The 20,505-nt window shown below is 34.4% G+C and overlaps 1 protein-coding gene across 1 annotated transcript in view; it reads right to left on the reverse strand.

The window, feature by feature from the left end:
- Positions 1 to 10,468: 10,468 nt before the first annotated feature.
- Positions 10,469 to 20,505, reverse strand: part of LOC128982821 (apolipoprotein D-like) — an 89,901-nt gene continuing 79,864 nt past the window's right edge. Inside the window, exon 4 of the mRNA XM_054401837.1 lies at positions 10,469 to 12,032. Coding sequence (XP_054257812.1) covers positions 11,896 to 12,032 — 137 coding nt within the window. The 3' untranslated portion in view covers positions 10,469 to 11,895. The remainder of the gene's footprint in view (positions 12,033 to 20,505) is intronic.

Raw genomic sequence — 20,505 nt, forward strand, 5'->3', positions numbered from 1 at the left:
AAAATTAGTTTTAATACAAGTTGTAACTATTTTACAACAATTTTAAAATTGTTTGGCAATCAGTTTTTTTCAGTTTAAAAAAATAAGTTTTAATACAAGTTGTAACTATTTTACAACAATTTTAAAATTGTTAAACAATCAGTTTTTTTCAGTTTAAAAATTAAGTTTTAATACAAGCTGTACCTAACTATTTTATAACAATTTTAAAATTGTTTTATTCTTAGTTTTTTTATAAACAATTTTAAAACAATGTTTTAATTTTTTACAATACTATTTAACAATTGTTTGTGTAGTTCTGTTTGTGTAGTAAAAAATCAAGTTTCAACAATTTTGAAATAAATGTTTAATTTGTTTGATTATTTATGTTTAATCTTAACTAATGGGTTGTATCCCTTTTTTGACAGTTTTTAAATTTGCTTGCATTTAATTTTGATATATACTAGTACTAGATAAATAGGTTTTATCAATCATGTTTAAATAACAAATAACAGCCTATGTTTAAATTTTAAAAATTGAAAATGAAATGAAGTTGGAAAAGTACCTATTAAAATACGTAAAAAATATGTTTATTGTACAGGTAAAGCATAGCAATTAAATAATTCTTCTTATAAAGATTTTTTTTTATATAATACAATTCTTTATAATTCTGTAGTAGTTATTACATTATAAATATTGAATTACTTGAATAGGTCAATTCATAATGCATAAGTTACCGATTTTTGTGATAAGTTACTGATGACTTATCACAAAGTGATGACTTGTGATAGTTGTGATATTAGATACAGTGATGGAACACCTGCTTAACATGTAATAATAGGCTAATAATAATGCAAATATTTTTGTTATTTTTTTTTATTTGAGCAAATTTTTAGTAGTTGAACAATTTAAGGGGGATGATGAATTAATCATATAACAATATCTTCATTGTGGATGTAGCCTACGGATTGCCAAATAATATTAAAAAGGTTCAAATACCTGCTATTAAGCAATCCATTTAATTGCAGTTGCAACTAGTTTCGACTCCTATGTGGAGTCATCATCAGGCGGTACAAGGACTTCTTCTTTCTTCATATGAAGAGCGTCATATTTAACGAGTAAAAATAAATAAACATTTACACACTACACAAAAAACATGTTACGGACACGAAACATTTACTGATCAGTTACGACAACAGACGACGCTAACCCGACGGAGTTTAAGTCCAGACTGCGGGTGGTCATTGCAGTGGTGTACGTCCATTATCTTATCACCTCAGGTTAGGTCCTAGTCCTGTCTAACACACTTCCACTCTCCAGTATCCCTATGGCAGTGTCATATATAAAATTGGACGAAAACGTTAGTTGGTCATTTAACACATTTTCGTGATCGGATGTTACTGCCTTATAAATCTCAAACTCTTCTAAGGTGTTTAATTTAAATCTGTCTTTAGAGAAATTTAAAATATTCATGTTGTTACTAATGCTGGTATAATTATGGCCTTGAGAAATTAAATGTTCTGCAAAAGATGATGTCTGGTGTACTGTTGACGCTTTTGGTAGATGTTCCTTGAAACGTTTAGTAAAGGAGCGTCTGGCCGATGTAAAATTTAGTACAATCGGTACAATTGATCTTGTATACGCCGGATCTGTCTAAGGGTTGCGTCAATGAAGGACTGCGCTCTTTTAACAATGCGCCAAGTTTGTTCTCTGTTCTGAAGGAAACTGTAATATTGTTTTTTGTCATAAGATTTTTAAATTTGTTACTCATGAAGGTGCCATATTTTGCAGAGATGTAGTTTGTCTGTTTTTTAGTTCCTGTTTTATTTTTATGTTTGAAGATGAGTTTATCAATAATAATGCTTGGATAACCATTTGCTACAGCTATGTATTTTATTGTATTTAATTCTTCATTATAATCCTGTTCATTCATGGGAATTGTGAGCAAACGGTGGACAAAACTGTTGTACGCAGCTAGTTTTTGTGAGTAAGGATGATGGGATTCATAGTTAATGGTCTGGTCAGTGCATGTTGGTTTCCTGAATATTTTGAACTCCAACTTATTTTGATGTTTTATTATGGTGAATTTCATGCCAAGTCCAGCTTACAAAATAGCCAAGAAGTTAGATCAAATAATAAAGGATCAAATAGTTTTAGAAAATAGTCATAGCATAAAAAATAGTCTAGAACTTGTTGATAAAATTAAGAACCATGCTGTCAAAGACAACTACAAATTGGCATCATTTGACATTGTCAATTTGTACACCAATGTACCCGTCCAAGAAACGATCACTCTATTGCACCAAAACCTAATTAAGAACTCAAATCTATCTACAGAGTCAATAAATGAGTTAGTTTCACTCACTAGATTAGTACTAAATCAGAATTACTTCCGTTTCAACAACGACTATTATTCCCGGAAAGAAGGACTGGCAATGGGTTCCCCCCTCTCCAGTATTTTGGCAGAAATTTTTCTCAACAATCTGGAAAATAAACACTTGTTTTCTGATGCCAACCGTTACAGGGAAAAAATCCTGTTTTATTTCCGATGTTTTATGTAGATGATACTATTGTTTTGTTCAACGGCAACAGTAGACAGTTGTCGTTACTAAACTCCTACTTATGCAATATTCACAACAACATAAAATTTACATTGGAGGAAGAATGCCATAATCGTCTAAATTTTTTAGACCTCACCATAATAAAACATCAAAATAAGTTGGAGTTCAAAATATCCAGGAAACCAACATGCACTGACCAGACCATTAACTATGAATCCCATCATCCTTACTCACAAAAACTAACTGCGTACAACAGTTTTGTCCACCGTTTGCTCACAATTCCGATGAATGAACAGGATTATAATGAAGAATTAAATACAATAAAATACATAGCTGTAGCAAATGGTTATCCAAGCATTATTATTGATAAACTCATCTTCAAACATAAAAATAAAACAGGAACTAAAAAACAGACAAACTACATCTCTGCAAAATATGGCACCTTCATGAGTAACAAATTTAAAAATCTTATGACAAAAAACAATATTACAGTTTCCTTCAGAACAGAGAACAAACTTGGCGCATTGTTAAAAGAGCGCAGTCCTTCATTGACGGCATTGACGCAACCCTTAGACAGATCCGGCGTATACAAGATCAATTGTACCGATTGTACTAAATTTTACATCGGCCAGACGCTCCTTTACTAAACGTTTCAAGGAACATCTACCAAAAGCGTCAACAGTACACCAGACATCATCTTTTGCAGAACATTTAATTTCTCAAGGCCATAATTATACCAGCATTAGTAACAACATGAATATTTTACATTTCTCTAAAGACAGATTTAAATTAAACACCTTAGAAGAGTTTGAGATTTATAAGGCAGTAACATCCGACCACGAAAATGTGTTAAATGACCAACTAACGTTTTCGTCCAATTTTATATATGACACTGCCATAGGGATACTGGAGAGTGGAAGTGTGTTAGACAGGACTAGGACCTAACCTGAGGTGATAAGATAACGGACGTACACCACTGCAATGACCACCCGCAGTCTGGACTTAAACTCCGTCGGGTTAGCATCGTCTGTTGTCGTAACTAATCAGTAAATGTTTCGTGTCCGTAACGTGTTTTGTGTAGTGTGTAAATGTTTATTTATTTTTACTCGTTAAATATGACGCTCTTCATATGAAGAAAGAAGAAGTCCTTGTACCGCCTGATGATGACTCCACATAGGAGTCGAAACTAGTTGCAACTGCAATTAAATGGATTGCTTAATAGCAGGTATTTGAACTTTTTTAATATAACAATAGTAGGCCTATAATAACATTAGCAATGTTAATTAATTCATCTAAATTCAAATACCGATATGCTCCTCAGCTCCCAGAAAATCAATTCAACAACTTGATGCCTAAACATAATCATAGTATCAAAAATATTAAGTATTGCAACCATTGCAACTGTCCGCTCCTCTTTAACCGATTGAAAACTTGAATGATCAACAACCACAGATAGCTTAGAGGTAAGGTAAGGGGTTCACAATCTGGAGGTCCCAGGATCAAGACCTGGTGGGGGAAGATAATTTTGATTCTAGTTTTTTTTCAAACTTTATTTTTATGAACTATTTAATCAAAATGCTCAACTTATATATATGCATTTCATACAAAATCTTAATTATTTTGTGTTTATGTAGGATATGCCCATGGGATGGTTGGTCCTAAGTGAAAACAATTTTTAACTTGTTGCGAAGTCAATTTTAAAATTGTTGTAAAAACAGTTTTTAAATTGTTGTAAAATTGTTGCAATATAGTTGTAAAACAATTTTTGAACTAATTTAAATTTTGCCGGTTGTCAACTATACTCATATATTAATAACAGTTTTATATAAGTTTAAAATTGATATCAAAACAATTTTTTCCTCGTTTTTCTGCTAATTGGGTGGTTTTTCCTAACATAATAACTACTGTGTGATCCACTAAAAACTTTAAAAATAAATCATGAAGAATAAATAGTCTGTAATTATCTCTTACCTTAAAGAATTTTAAAAAAGTCAAAGCCCTCACTGACAGACTGACATCATTAATACTCCATTTTCCTGGCTAGCTAGAAGGTGGATACTTGGTATACTCATCATTCAGGTCAAAAATAGGAGAGTTAAAAAAATATTCTTTTATACTCGCTTAAGAAAAATCTGTCTTAATTCAGCACATATTGTTAACCCTTCCCGGACGGGCGAAATTGTGACATAGAACGGGGAAAAATATAGGATAAAATAAAAATTAATTTTCCTTATTTGTGTTTTGTTTTACAAGCATACATAGAATAAACACAACTAGTGCACCAGTTGCTCGAATTTGAGCAATTGCAAAATGTTGCAGGCGTTATTTCAAAAATAACAGTCATAATTTTCGATCAACTCAAACATAAATAATCAATTATTCCACACCAGATATCAAAACTATAAACGAACTGAACTCATTCTGAAAACGAACGCTTACTACACTCCAGTTATCCAAACGGTAAACGAACGCCCTGTTTGTATCATGTATTTACTACAAACAGCTGTAATTATTACAAATTATTCTTCTGTTTAAGTAAACATAATCTTTTCTTCATAAGAAATAGATTGGGATTTTGATGGCCTGTGGGGCAAAGACCGAGGACTTTTATTGCAGAAATTGGTGAAAGGGGGCGTCTACAAAAAAAAATACTTAATTTTGGCACATTGTTTGTAAAAATCCGTCCATTATTAACGGAGGAGTAGTGCTTCGTAGAAATCGCCTTCACGTATTATATCTAAGGATGGAACACTTCATACTTTCAAAATAATTTTTTACTATGCGGGTTTTTTAACTATGCGGGTTTTTAACTATGCAGATATATCCGCTACCCGTCCGCGGATCAGTAGAAAAGCAGCGGATACATCCGCCACCCGTCTTTGAAGATATGACCATAACAACGTTAGGCAATAAATAAAGAACAAAATGTAAACAATAAATAAAGACAACGTAGTGTTGAGCGCTAAACGTCGAGAGGGGACCGTAGGAAATGTGGGTGGTGCGCGGGTGAGGGAAAGACGCGGGAGAGGGGTAGGCGCGGGATAGAGGGCAGCCATGGAGAGATAAGGAAAGTGGCGCCTTGGTACCGTGAAACATCTGGTTAATGCTCAAGCACCTGCCAGTCTGTCTGAAGAGCAAAATTAATGAATGAAAAAGCAAATCAGTCCCAGGCCTAGGTCTTACCGTGCCACCTACGGTAATAACTACTTCCCTATGGGGAAATTCGCTAAAACTCCCTCAAAAAATCCCAAGATTATTTATACATACTGCCCAACTTAAAAGTAATTACTTTTAATAGATTGCTTTTTGGCACTTAAGAATACTAGGTGTGATGGCTGACCAACAAAATTCTATGAATCATTTGCCATTTAGGTCTGATGGCGGTTGGAGTATCCAGTCGAAATCAATCACCAATATCATCTTTTAAGGATATTTACCGTCTTTTTAAAATAGTGTAAATAAGTGTAAATGTACTCGTACATGCTTCAAGTGATATAAAGCACATATTTTTATTTACTTTCTGTATAGTTTGATTTTGAAGCATTGTTCTGTTTGTTTACAACTTCTTACTTATTCTCGGCTGCTGGGTGATCCCTCTCCCCTAAATGCCAATTATTTGGCTTTCTCATTTGGATTATTCAATTATATTTAATATAAATATACGGATATTGTGAATGAAATTTGTATTGACATTGTAGATGTAGAATTGTGCTCTTCTGGCAACAACCGTGTCAAAAACGTCGAAACACTAACACTCACCGGTGTTTTGACCGCAATATAGAGTGCCATCCTCAGGGCGACTTGACTCCCCACATGTAAAAAATCAAGTGGAACTTGTCATCTGTGCGGAGTCAAGTTGTCCTAAGGATGGCACTCTATATTGAGGCTGAAACGTTGGTGAGTGTTAGTGTTTTGTCGTTTTTGACACGGTCGTTGCCAGAATACCACAATTCTACATTAAGTGACCATGGAAGCCTATCCAGGAAGATTTTATTGACATTGTTTATAACTCATTACAAACACATTCAAAACTGACATGACTATTTTTGCTTTGGTAGCCAGTAAAGGTCATTCCACTACTAACAAATGTGATGTCGAGCAAGAACAACCTTTTACAGGTCAGATCTACAATGTTTGCAAACTCTTTCAATTCTTACTCGTTATTACAGTATTATTTTGCCTCGACATCTGCTTTTTTTCTGCTACTGATGAAAAGATTTGATTTTTTTTATAATGAAATCAATGATCAGCAATATTACATTTGTATTTTGGATAAAACACACAGGTAACAATTTTTTTAGTCTAGATATATATTACACTATGTACAATTGTATACACTCTATGTTCATAAATATATTAATATATCAAAATAAATTTGATTAAATGATTTACAATAAAATATATGTTGATATTGCCATAAAATAAAAATAAAATTGAATGAAAGTATACATTCTATTTATTTTTCTTATATTAGAGCAATGGTACATACACTAACCAGTAATACAACTAAAATTATCTTTGGTATACATATTTTTATGGAAATAAGAATATTTATGATACGCTTAGTAATCTTCTAACCCATTGCAACTATCGGTTCCGTCCCACGATTGGAACTAATCAAGGAACTGTAAAACAACAATTCAAGTAGTAATGGAGGAACTTATTCGTCAACAATTTGTATGTGCTAAGGGGAAAAAATGGGTTCATTTTTATAGGTTGAGTTTTCAAGTCAAACATTTTTAGTCAGATTAATACTGTACCTGTTTTATAAGACTATGGTCGAAGAAAAGTGATATAAATATGGTGGTGAATGTAACAATAAGGTGGCACTACATCAATATAATCTTTTAAAATTTTCCATCTTATGGAATTGGGAACACAACCAAGGTCGAGGAAAAAAATAGTGTAAGCTGAACGAGTTCACCATAGAAAATGTCATAAAAACACTATTTACGATAAGGGACATAGTTTTGTTGGAGATATGTTTTTGATTCTGTCTATGGTTTATTATGATCACTTATTTGACAAATCTGATGATTTACCGACACAACACCTAAACACAATTATTAACAGAACAAATGTGTATAAAAAATAAACTCTATTTTTAATACTTCTTTAGCTGATTACTGATTACAAATTCAGGAAACAGTCATTACATTCAAGTAACATCACCCCAGTGGGTAATGTCATATGTTTTTATTGCCGGAAGACTCAGCATTGTTTAAGAAACACAGAAGTCAAATAATATATAGGATTTTAAGAGTGCTCGCTGGGCACTAGACCACTGTCTTAACCGCCTGTTCTCCAAGACTAAAAGATAAAATCCGTGGCAGTTCCAAGGAGAAAATCCCCCACCCCCATTTGACTGGAAAAATCAGTGTAAACACACATTTTGTCCTAAAAACATAACAGATGTTTTTTGACACAGTTCTTGACTTCAAAAATGGTTTTAGAAAGCTACCAAACGGCTTTAAAAATAACAAATTTTGCGGGGGAGGGCTCCTGGACCATCCTTCTTTCTGGGGAGGAGTGAAACACTCCAGATACCGCCTCCTGATAAGGTTCAAGAACCACCACTGGATAAAATGTTCTTTTGATGAACAAACCTAATTCATTTGTTATCTTTTGGACTGGTGAAGAACTCGACTCAGTCGAATATTGATCAGACATACCTAAAGCACGTCAATGAAGCAGGGCTGTTATTGTGAGGCCTTGTGAGCTTTAGTCAGCAAAAGAGATGTTTCTTGTTTTAATTTGGACATTGATCACAATAAGTCTATTTGAATTCAAAAACAATTCAAGATTTTTTTTTTAGAGGTTGGCGACCTCTTTTAACCTAGAATTTGCCCGTCCACATGGACTACGGATCTGTGCGTGGAACGTATCCAGCAAAGCAAGGGGTGAGCCGATACAGTAAAAAGGTGAACTGTACGGATAAACTTTAAAATTTTGGTGGCAGTGACCAGGATCCGAACCCATTCGACATCGCTGCCTTGGGCCCGCGAGGTCCGTGACGCTAGCAACTGAGCCACCGACTCACCAAATATTTGTAATAACTCAAAAAAGTATTAAAAGTGTTATTTTCCTACCATAGCCTGGTCATTTGTTGCTATCTAACAAAACAACTTTCATTATGCCGATAGTCTTGTAACAGTATCACTAGCAGCATTGTGTATATCTTCTCTTATTTTTGCATTTTTGTTATTTTTAAGCTCAAGGAATTATCTTGTTGGATATTGACAACTTTTTTGTTACATTTTGTATTTGTCAAAAAAATAATTTTGTCGTTTGTTTGTTTAAAGTGTTATTGTTGCAACTGTGGATGTTGCACTACTGTGAAGTAGACATTCCATACTCATTTTTATGTTGTAACCAGTTTAAAAATTTAAAACTACTTTGCTCAATTAAGCCACTGATAGAGAGTATGCTGCTGTAAAATTCTGCTTTCTTATTAATAAATAACTTCTTGATCAGCATTGTACGTGTTATTAAATTTACGGAAAGTAAATAAAAGAAACGTCTTATAACACTTAAAACATATATTTACGCTTATACTGTTACTCACAAGACGGTAAATATACAAAAAAGATGGTAAGTGGTGATCGATTTTGATTGGACACTCCAATCATCATCAGACCCAATAGATGAAATTTCACCTATTGGGTCTGATGATGATTGGAGTGTCCAATCGAAATCGATCACCACTTACCATCTTTTTTGTATATTTACCGTCTTGTGAGTAACAGTATAAGCGTAAATATATGTTTTAAGTGTTATAAGACGTTTCTTTTATTTACTTTCCGTTCTTATTAATAGCAACTTGTAAATGTTGCAAAACATTTCACCAGTATCCAATAGTCAATGGTGCAACTTATTGCAAACTAAAACATCCTATATGTCCCCATCAACTATTGAGTGATGAGCTCCAGTCAATAAAGACACAAAAACAACCAGCAATGTCGGAACAAATTAGAGACAGGCAAAACTATATGATTATGACTATATGAACTATATGATAGGTATTTACCTTCGTCTACAGCTCAAACTGTTGTAACTTGAGTTATGGCCATTTTGGCATTTATTTATTTATTTACTACATGTCATTACATCATTTTCAGACAGGACATAAAGTCATATACAGGATATACTAAAACTAAGAAATAACAAAAATGTCTTACTAAATTATTAATCTAACTTAACGTCCCTATTTAAATAACATTCTATAGAAAAAAATTTTTTTGTTTTTAACCAGGTCTTCAGGGTGGATCTGAACTGTGTTTTACTATCAATATTTTTTATGCGGAGTGGTAACTTATTGTAAACTTGTGGGCCTATATATTGGGGAGATAAATGAAATTTCTCTAATCTATGGGTTTCAGGCTTAATATAACTCTTAAATCTAGTGTGGTGGGAATGAATGGGTTGGTTCATGAATGAGGAGAGATTGTCTTTAACCCAATTTGAAATTTCTAAAATATAGTGATCATAAAATGTTAAAACCGAAAATGTTTGAAAAAGACTTTTACAAGGAGTTCTACAAGGAACTCGCCCAATAATTCTAATTGTTTTTGTTGAAGTTTGAATATTTTGTTGGAGTGGCATGAGTTTCCCCAAACCAGAATACCATATGTCATTATTGAAGAAAAATAAGCATGATAAACTATAAGCTGAGTCTTCAAGTCAACAGCTTGTCTGATTGCACGAAGAGAGAAAATACAGCGGTTTAATCGTTTGATCAAATTAACAACTTGTGATTTCCAGTTAAGATTTTCATTGACAGTTATACCTAAAAAATTCACATTCATTATAATGCCATTGTCAGACGTGGAACATTCAACTGAAGTAGCGTCGTCATAGTTAAAACACATAACACGAACAACATTTTAACAACATTTTTACAACAACACATGATAAAAATGTTGTTCGTGTTATGTGTTTTAACTATGACAACGCTACTTCAGTTGAATGTTCCACGTCTGACGATGGCATTATAATGCCGAAACGGCCGTAACTCAAGTAACAACAGTTTGAGCTGTAGACAAAGGTAAATACCTATTTTTAATTACTATCAAAGCTCAGGGGCTAAAAATGGATTTTAATAATAAAACTATATAGGTACCACTGGGTATTACAGAAAAAGATGTACATTTTACCAAAAGCCCCCTTAATAGCCCAGTCAATAAAGGTTTTCTGTCGAAACAAATTAGCGACAGGCAAAACCATATACCATTGTTAGTACCCAACTAACTAGATATACATTTTCCCAAAAGTCCCTAAAATTCCCTCCGGTGCTTTCCCCCCATCACCCCTCAAAGTCAGCATTTGCATGGTTTTACTAAAATGTGTCTAGTTTATGTACGAGTTGTTTAATGTGGTAAAATAATCGCTTGTTGTCTTTAGAACTAAATTTCCTACAAATAATACCGTATACATGTTTATTGTAAATCTAATAGTTTTCCCGTGATTTTAGTATAATTGATGAAATTGTGAAAATATTGAAACTCTTATTTTGGACTTTCTACTGTATTTAATTTATTTGTGAGAAATTCAAGAAATAGTTTGTTTATGGGTTGTAAAGCGTTTTCTTACAAACACATACTATATATAAGTCTAGGATTCTGATGTAAATGTGGGGGGTAGTGTAGCCTAAATAGACGATAGTCTGAGCGCTCGGTGGGTGACATGCTACTTGGTGCTTTCCCAAGCTCTTGGCTCTCTTTCGCCCAACTATATCAAATTCAACCAATAGATGTCTGGACGTTATTACTGATTTAATGAGATGTGCTATTGCAAAAGAAAACTTTTTGCCTTTAGGGCAGTAAAATGAATAAAATAAGAATGCTGCAAGCCGTATCGTTGGAGATGCAGCGGAGGGGCGTTATGGCATTTACTGCAATATATGTCGGAAGAGGGTGCCGATTACGACATTGAAAGCACTGGGGGAAATTTTGGGGCTTTTGGTAATATGTACTTCTTATTCTTTACCATCCAGTGGTATATAATTTTGCCTGTCTCTAATTTGATTAGAAACAAAACCTTTTTTGAGAAAACAGAGCTTTGAAAATAACACACTGCATGAGAGGCTCATCCAACCACATTCTCTTTGGGCGAAACCTAGCAAAATCTGGTTATCTATATCATTATCAATGGCTACAGTGAAAATACTCAGCAGCATACCACCTTTATGTAGTATATCTGTTGATAAAATACACAGTATTTCAAGCACAAGTTTCACCAAACAAAAGTTTATGTTTAAAAATTAATTAAACTGTTGTAAATTTACCTAATCTCAAGTATTACCACATAACACTTCACAAAGAGACATTTCAATTGGCAAGATCAGAGAGGATGGGATAGGTTAGAATTGTGGACATTTATTATGCTTGGTTAGCGTGAGCCGCGCTGGGTCGATGTTGAGAGTACTCATGATGTCGTACACTTGCACTCGAGACGTCACTGGTAGCTCCTTAGCACGAGCCAAAACCCAGAGTAGATCTGGAAAAATAAGTGCAGCTTAATTTTGTACAGGAGACAGTGAAGAATGGAGTCTCTCCGTTTCCACCTTTACGGCAAGCTTTTGGCTGCTTGTATTTTGTATTTTGTTGTTTTAAATAATATTTAAAATCTCAAGAACAATTAATAATTAATTGTTATGACCTTGCTATACATAGTCTCCCCAGTAGAGTAGCCAGGAATGTGTTTTACATATCAGACCGCGGGGGGGGGGGGGGGGGGGGTCTGAGGACATCCTCGTAATCATGAGTAGGCCTACTGTACTCTGTAGTATTTTTAATTATTTTGAGTTTAGTACTTAAGAAAGGAAGAGAATAACATAGACTATAATTATCGCGGGAGGCAAAATCAGGGAAGGTGCCATAGCACTGAATCCAATAGTGCCGAATCATGTTTTTAGTCCAAATTTGCCAAATGTCACGTTCGACGTTGTTGGATTTTAAATTCCAATAGAGCTGAAAGAGATGTTTGTGTAAAAAAGCCGAAATATTTATTTTAAAATCCAACACCATCGAACAAACACTAAAAATGTGTCAGAGTACCGAATTTAGAATCACTCCAATAGCTCCAAAATCAAAATAAATCCAACACTGCCGAATCGCAACGCTTTAAATTATTTCCTCTCTATTGGACGTTTGAAACATTCTTTTGGCGTTTTTGCACGATTTTGCTCACAAAATCCTTACCACAACAATAGAAACCCCACCAATCTTCTCCCACAACTCAATCCAGCCGACTTTCGGTTGGCTGATCTACACCCAATGAAGTTTCAAGAATGCATACGCGGCCATCGGTGCCACCTCCACAAGTAAACCAATTTTCTTAGGACATTGGCTTGCGTTTCTTCCTTAAACTAAGATATTTCAAAAAATGTAGGACATTTTCTATCAGTCATAGGAGCCATTTTTGAAATCAATGTGCGCAAACGTTACTCGTATTATAGTATAGATAAAAGTACTGTAAGCTTAAACAAGACTATGGGTTTATAAGTGACTCCCTTAAGAGGCGGTCGGACAGAGCCCCGTATCCCATATTTTGCAGGCGTCACGAGCAACAACACAGTCCTCCCATAACAGAATTTTGTAATAGTACCACCCTTGGTCACCAGTTTCGTGGCTGTCGCATAACGGGATCTGAGATTGTTGACAACCCTGTGTTACCTAGAAACTTGAAAGCATCAACTCGACTACCCTCAGCCTGTGTCCTAGCCCTTGTCTATTGTCCCACCGCATGTTTCACTTTCACTGGTTTGCTACCTTCGCTCACCCACCCTTTGCGTCTCAGCAGGTCTCAGTTCGTCACCGCACAATATGCTAATTTTCCACACAAAAAATGTTTTGGAGATACAAACAGCACTTTTAGTAAGACATTTTGATTTATACACTTAATTTTAATATAAAAATACATGATAATGTATTCAATTATAAATAATATACTAGTGCTACTGGGCTCAATAATGTAACTACTTGGCCTATCCCATACATTTTAGCGAATTTCCCGGTAATGAGGTAAATATTACCGTAAGTGGCATGGTAAGACCTACGCCCGGAACCGATTTACTTTTTCATTTTGATGTCCCCAGAGGCCAAAAACACCATTCGTTCAAATTTGTATATATATGTGTGTCCGTGAACACGATAACTTGAGTAATTTTTGTCCGATTTTGATGAAATTTTGTTTGAAGGTGTGAGGCGGGAGGCGGGATAAACTTGAATGAGTTCGCGAAGCAGCATGATCGGACCATGGGAACGGGGTTTTATGGGGTAAAAATTGGCTTTTCTAATTTTTGACCCTCTAAACACAAGATTTCCCAATTTCTCTCCAGGCCTTTTTAAAGGGCAAAAAAAAAATAAATAATTCAGTGTATCAAAGTGTTTTTGTACAATTATTGGTTACGGAGAAAATTCACAGTTTAGTAGACTGTAAAAAATAAAATGGTATATGTACACAAACTACAAACAATAAATCACGTAAAAATAAATGTTAAACGTTAAAAAATGTATAATACATTAAAATAGCATAAATAAAACCTTTAAAGTATATGCTCAAACCTATATAAAAAACTACAAATATTGTCCCTAATTAAACTACAATAAAATACCTATGAAAAATTCTGAACATGTTTACAAAAGACTGAATATACGAATGCTTCGCAATATGATGTCACCCGATCGTCTTAGTCCATATTTTATATCTAATGATAGAAGGAATTTCTTTTAGATCTATGAGGCATAGCCCTAACGTAGGCCTGTAATTGAAATTTACCTTTCACACTGGTTTAAAATAGTTTACTACATCCACCTCACTACTGCATACTTTATTCAGGTTGAAATTTTAATTTACAAAGGTGCTCTTGTCTTTTCCACGAAACACCGAGAATTAAGGACATTAATGCGTCATCAACAGACATACTCACAATTATACAGAATTGAATTAGGGGATTTGCTACGCGTTAACCAAAGCAAATTACAAACAAAATTATTTATTTAAAAGTTGTTATAGTGTCATCAAGTTTTATGATAATCGTATTTAGGCCTAATCCTAATCAAACTGTAAAATAGGTGTAAATCCGTTGGCAAATATATAAATAAGTAAATCAATACACAGTCCACAAAACATTGATACGTTGACAACGTAAAGCTTTAAAAATGTATTATGGTTTGCCCAAAAAATCTTTCACTTGATGTGGTATCTTGGTATCAGTATCGAAGTAAAATTAAAATTCATGATGTAGCCCCTGAACTGTTTAATTAGACTAATATGAGGTACGCACCTTTACGTCAACAGTTCAATTGTAGTAAGTAGAACTCACAACATGTTTCGCCTATTCAAACCTATTCAAACAGTATCGAAGTTATTAATCTCCCTTGGTTTTGGATTTTTTTTTAATCAAAGTTATTTCCCATTAATAGCATTATTTGTAAGCAGCTTTTAATGTTAACATATTAATGACGGTTTGAAGAAAAACCCCTTATCCAAACAAAGGGTTCTTATTTGAAAGATTACGTAATCTCTAAACGATGATCGGTATATTCCCAGCACTGAGCACTATACAACACTGATTCACGGCCTTTTCCCCGGTTATCAAAACTCAAGAACAATCGTTGCACTTGCGATTAATTAAACCGGCAAGGCACAACGTTTTTAATCCCACTTGGTTTGGATGTGCTTACAAAACTTGATCGGAAATGGTTGCGGTATTTGTACTGTAAACAGTATTTAATGTAAACATATCATATGTGACAGCTAGAAGTGAGAACTAATCCAAATAGCTGATCGTTATTTCATAAAATTTAATAGTAAACATTGGAAGAAAATTTGACAAAAATCGAACAAAATTGGGTTTTTGATGGTTTGTTATTTTGTTTTCAAAGAAGCGGGGCCATGTTTTTATAGCCAAATAAGACACTCTCACCAATCCAGTAAATACAGAAAAATTATTTGAACCTTGATCGGTATTCTAGTTTTCTAGGAGTAGGCCGCGTAAAATGACATTTTGGCGTCACTGACAGAATGAAAGAATGGACATACAGACAGAAATTGAGATAAGACTCGTTTCGGCTTTCTTAGGCTATGAAACATAATATAACCAGAAACTGCATGATTCTAAGCAATGTAGGCCTACAGACAAAACTGTATTTTATTTTTATAGATATATGGAACGATTTAAATATAAAAAAATATAAAAAAAAAACAGTAGGTCCTATGTGTCGTATTTTTACGTTTCAAAACCATTTGAAGTTGCAATCTGGTTCTGGCTGTTTTTTTCTAGATTTTGCCTTATCCTGTGCCTCTAATATATAAATAGGATTTCGGATGGGCACTTGGGGTTTTATCTTAGCTCGAATATTATAGACCTAAAACGGGACATCGCAATTCCAAGATAATCCATGAGTCAGAAGCCGGCTTGGCTACGACGCAGTGCTGGTCCGGAGGGTGGATTTGGTTCCTGGAAATCGTATATACCACGTATGTCAGAAAATGTTTTTGTTCCACTTGACCTTGTTTTCACTCTGGGAAATAGTTTGTATCAAACCGTGTATTGCAGCAGCTATCTTTACACAGCTAAGTCTGTAATTAACGTACTAAGTATGACCAAAAGAGACGTTTATTCTAACGGAACTTGTTTTATATTGATGAATAGTTTGTATCAAACCGGGTGTTGTAGAAGTACTTTTATCTCTGATGACAGTAATATTTTAATACATACGGTAAATACACAGTCCGAAAATATTAGATTCTTAGATTCCTGTGAATTAAATATCACCATTTCCTTGGCATTATAACACATCAGGGATGTAACGACATAACGTTATTTATTTATTTAAACAGATCTGTGGCCAGTTTAAATGAATTGTATTTGGCGCGGCTTGAAAACGTGCTCTGCAGTCCACAATCGACTGTGCTGCCATCGGCCGGGACATCGTCGAACTAGTACTCAGTCGGCAAGCAAGGATTTTTTGCAAGCTTTTACAAAAAAATACAAAACTTAATGTTAACCATCGAAAAATAAAAATCTGTCACACTCAATACACTAATGAATATATGCTCTTCAATATGGCGTTTGAACCAGAATTGTTTATAGTGCCAGTCATTTTATATTTTAGCAGAAAGTATTGCAATTCCTTATGGGAAATGTAAGAAATGATTTATTTTATATCCGGCTTATAATTAAACATTATGATTTTTATATTGTACAGTCTTAATCCTACATACATTTACGATGTTTTGAGTGTGGGAAATAATTTTTGTAACACGGATAGACCAGAAAACGAGGAATTATTATACGCGCTCCATGTTAAAGTGACGGCCAGTGTCGGCAGCCGAGAATCTCTGTCCGACCGCCTCTTAACTAGTGATTCGCTTATACAGACAAACAGAGATTGAAGCATAGACGGATTTTGAGATAAAGCTATTTTTTAAACGTTTTAATTAGCTCGCATTCTTGTATGTTCGGCACAGTTTTGCAATCAACTTTAAACTAACTTCCCGATGAGCTAGGCCCCTTTTATACTCTGCGGCACGCCGCACGCCGTTGCGTTCGACGGCCCTGTAAGTGCATTGAGTTAAATGGGTGCTTTTATACTCTGCGGCGGCCACCGCACGCCGCTGCGGCTGCCTATATGCACGACGGCGCACCTACGAGCCGCAGAAGCCGCACACCTCTAGGTGCATTGCGTTATGGCGCTGTCAAATGCTGCCAACTCATCAAAAGAAACTCAGCCAACACTGTGTACAGGTAGTTACAGCTAAGTTGGCACTTGGGCCTGGCACGCCACGGCGTAGCCATGTAGGCGGAGGGTGGGTGGAAGCTAGGCAAAGATCTTTCTGCAAACATTCCGCTGCTGACTCACGGGGTTGGCGCCTCCAAACGATGACTCAATTTATACTAAACTAATAGGAGATGACTAATACCATAGACAAATAAAATGAATATGGACTGTCAAAGACTGTGTAGAGAATATTGTCTGTTATTAAAAACTAGCAACAGTGCCCGCTTGTGGTTCAATACAACGGTCTCTAGTAAAATAATGGTTATGAAATCCATACACCACTTTACTCACTAATATTAATGGCACAGATTAAGCACATAACATTAGATAATTATTATGCATACTGGTAAACCAATTATTGCCGTCTATAAAAATTATTGGTTTTTCTTTTCCGAGTGGGGTTGGCTCTTTTACCCAACCAATTTTCATAATTTTGGCCTTAAACTAAAGGTATGGACGTACCCCAGATTTGCCATAAAGCATCGGCATTCATTTTGACGTATATTTTGAAAGAATTTAAATTTTATTATTTTTATTTTTCACTTCAATTAAAGTTGTATTCCAGCAGTTCTATATGTTACCCCTATATGTTTTGGTCTAAAAACCTTTAGTGAAATACCAGCTTTCATTTGAGCTATTGATTATTAAGATCGGACTACCTAAAACACACTGCTGAATCACAAATCAACAATAATTACAATCGTTTTAGTACTTATCTGCAATCAATGATACGTAACTCTATTTTTATTTAGGTTATTTTAATATGTCTTGGTCTTAAAATACTTCATAGGCTTTCACTTGAGATATTGATAGTTTTAAACAGTTAAGTTTAAGATACTGTATCGCTCAATCAGAAAATATAAATTTGATTATATCTTGGATATGGAATTTAGTTTTAGATATATTTACTTAATTCGAATTACGTTATTCTATTTAATTGTTTTGACCTAAGAACCTTCTGTGAAATACCAGCATCCATTTGATTTATAGATTATTAAAATCGGACGTACCTAAAGCACACAGCTAAATGACGTACAACACAAATTGTTCAAAAAAATTAGTTATTTATCATTAATTTATAGTCAAACGATATTGCTTGCAACCTCAACAGTAACTGTCGACTATGACGGGTTTAACCTAGTAAATCTTTTAAAAAATCAAACTTTTATGATTATTTGCAAATCTACACAAATTAGGCTTTCCAATGACCTATTATTTAATAAAATCGGTTCAGTAGAACTGTAGATTTAATTGTTTAAGTTTAACAACAACATTTCTAATTCAGTATTTCCTCACCACTATAAATTGGGAGGTTGCTTAACGTTTTTGCAAATAACTTTGAAACGGTGAGGAAATCGACCAAAGTGGAAGGTGATATTCTGAAAGAGAATAAAATTTCCTACAAATTACTATAATGTGTTTTTTGAAAATACTCAATAAAGGCAGCCTAAAGTTGGCTACAAATATAAACTTGGAAAAAAATGAGTTTTAAATTTATTATTGTTTATTTTAATTTTTTCACCTCAAATATCTAATAAAATCAAACTTTCATAATTATTTGCAAATCTACACAAATTAGGCTTTCCAATGACCAAAATCGGTCCGGTAGAAGTCTAGATTTAGTTGTACAAAGTTTAAAAAAAATATATCTAATTCAGTATTTTCTCACTACTATAAATTTGGAGATCACTTATTGCCAATAACTTTTAAATGGTAGGGAAATCGACCAATGTGGATGGGATATTCTGAAAGAGAATAAAATTTACTACAAACAACTACTATGCATTTCTTGTAAATGCTTAATAAAGGCAGCCAAAAGCTGGCTACAAATAGAAACTTGAAAACAGAAACTTGAAAAAGCAGTTTTTAATGTGTTTTTGTTAATTTTACTTTTTTACCACAAAGATATAATAAAACCACACTTTCATAATTATTTGCAAATCTACATGAGTTGGGCTTTCCAATGACCCATTAATTAACAAAATCGGTCAAGTTGAAGTCTAGATTTAGCTGTACAAAGTTTAACAAAAATGTCCCTAACTCAGTATTTTCTCTTTACTATAAATTCGGAGGTTGCTTAGCTTTTTTGCAAATAACTTTTAAATGGTGAGGAAATTGACTATAGTGGAAGGTGATATTCTGAAAGAGAATAAAATTTCCTACAAATCGATACCATACACTTTTTGGAAACACTCAAAAAAGGCCGCAAAAATTCGCACCCAAATAAAAAGTGTGAAAAACACCGTTTTCAATGTATTTCTTATGGAAAACATGTTTTTTTGTTAAATTTTCACCATAAATCATAACAAAAACAAACTTTCATAATTATTTGCAAATCTACACGACTTAAGCTTTCCAACGACCCATTAGTTAATGAAATCGGTCCAGTAGAACTCTAGATTTAGTTGTACAAAGATTTTTAAAACTGAATTATATATAGAATAGATGGGTAATATGTTTATTAATAATTTATGTTGCAGACATTTTATAAAAGTGAAAGTGTTCAAAATGCTAACTTTTAACTAATGTGGACATAATTACAGCATTCCGTGTTTTCATCCATTCCAGCGCCTTCACGCGGGCCGCGAGGACAGTTGATGCTACCCGCATGACTGCAGACAAATGTTTTTGACATATGTTAGTAGAGAATTTCTATTGATCAGTTAAGTGCCAACTTAGCTGTAACTACCTGTACTGCCTTGCTTTCCCCAATTTCACTTCCCATTGCCGTTGTGATAGGTGCTTTTTTTTCTGAGAATCAATTTTCAAGTTTTGTGCATGTAATATGACGGATCCTACTAGAGTTGAAGTCAATATTGAACAGTTTATTGACGAAATCAAATCCAGGCCGAGTCTGTGGTATTGTTCATAAGAGGAATAAACGATGTGTATGCCAAAACAACTAGACCGAGAAGCCCAGGCATCATCACTCACTACAAATCAACACTAGTAGTGTGGTTAATAGAAATTGCTGAGTTGGTAACCCTCATACATCCCCAATCGATTCCGCCCGCTGTCGAACGCAGCGTGTTGCAACTGTCACTCCTGTGAGGTGCTGGGGTGGGGAACTCTACTGTGGGCGAGGACTGTGAGCACCGACGCCATGTTGTTTTAATCACCCCTCCTTACTCCCCCCATTTGAAAAGGGGGAGAATGTTCTATTGTTCTACACTAATGGACTG

This window comes from Macrosteles quadrilineatus, unplaced genomic scaffold, assembly GCF_028750875.1.
Source record: "Macrosteles quadrilineatus isolate MER2022 unplaced genomic scaffold, UCM_ALF_1.0 Scaffold_1__1_contigs__length_201487025, whole genome shotgun sequence".
NCBI classification, from domain to species: domain Eukaryota; kingdom Metazoa; phylum Arthropoda; class Insecta; order Hemiptera; family Cicadellidae; genus Macrosteles; species Macrosteles quadrilineatus.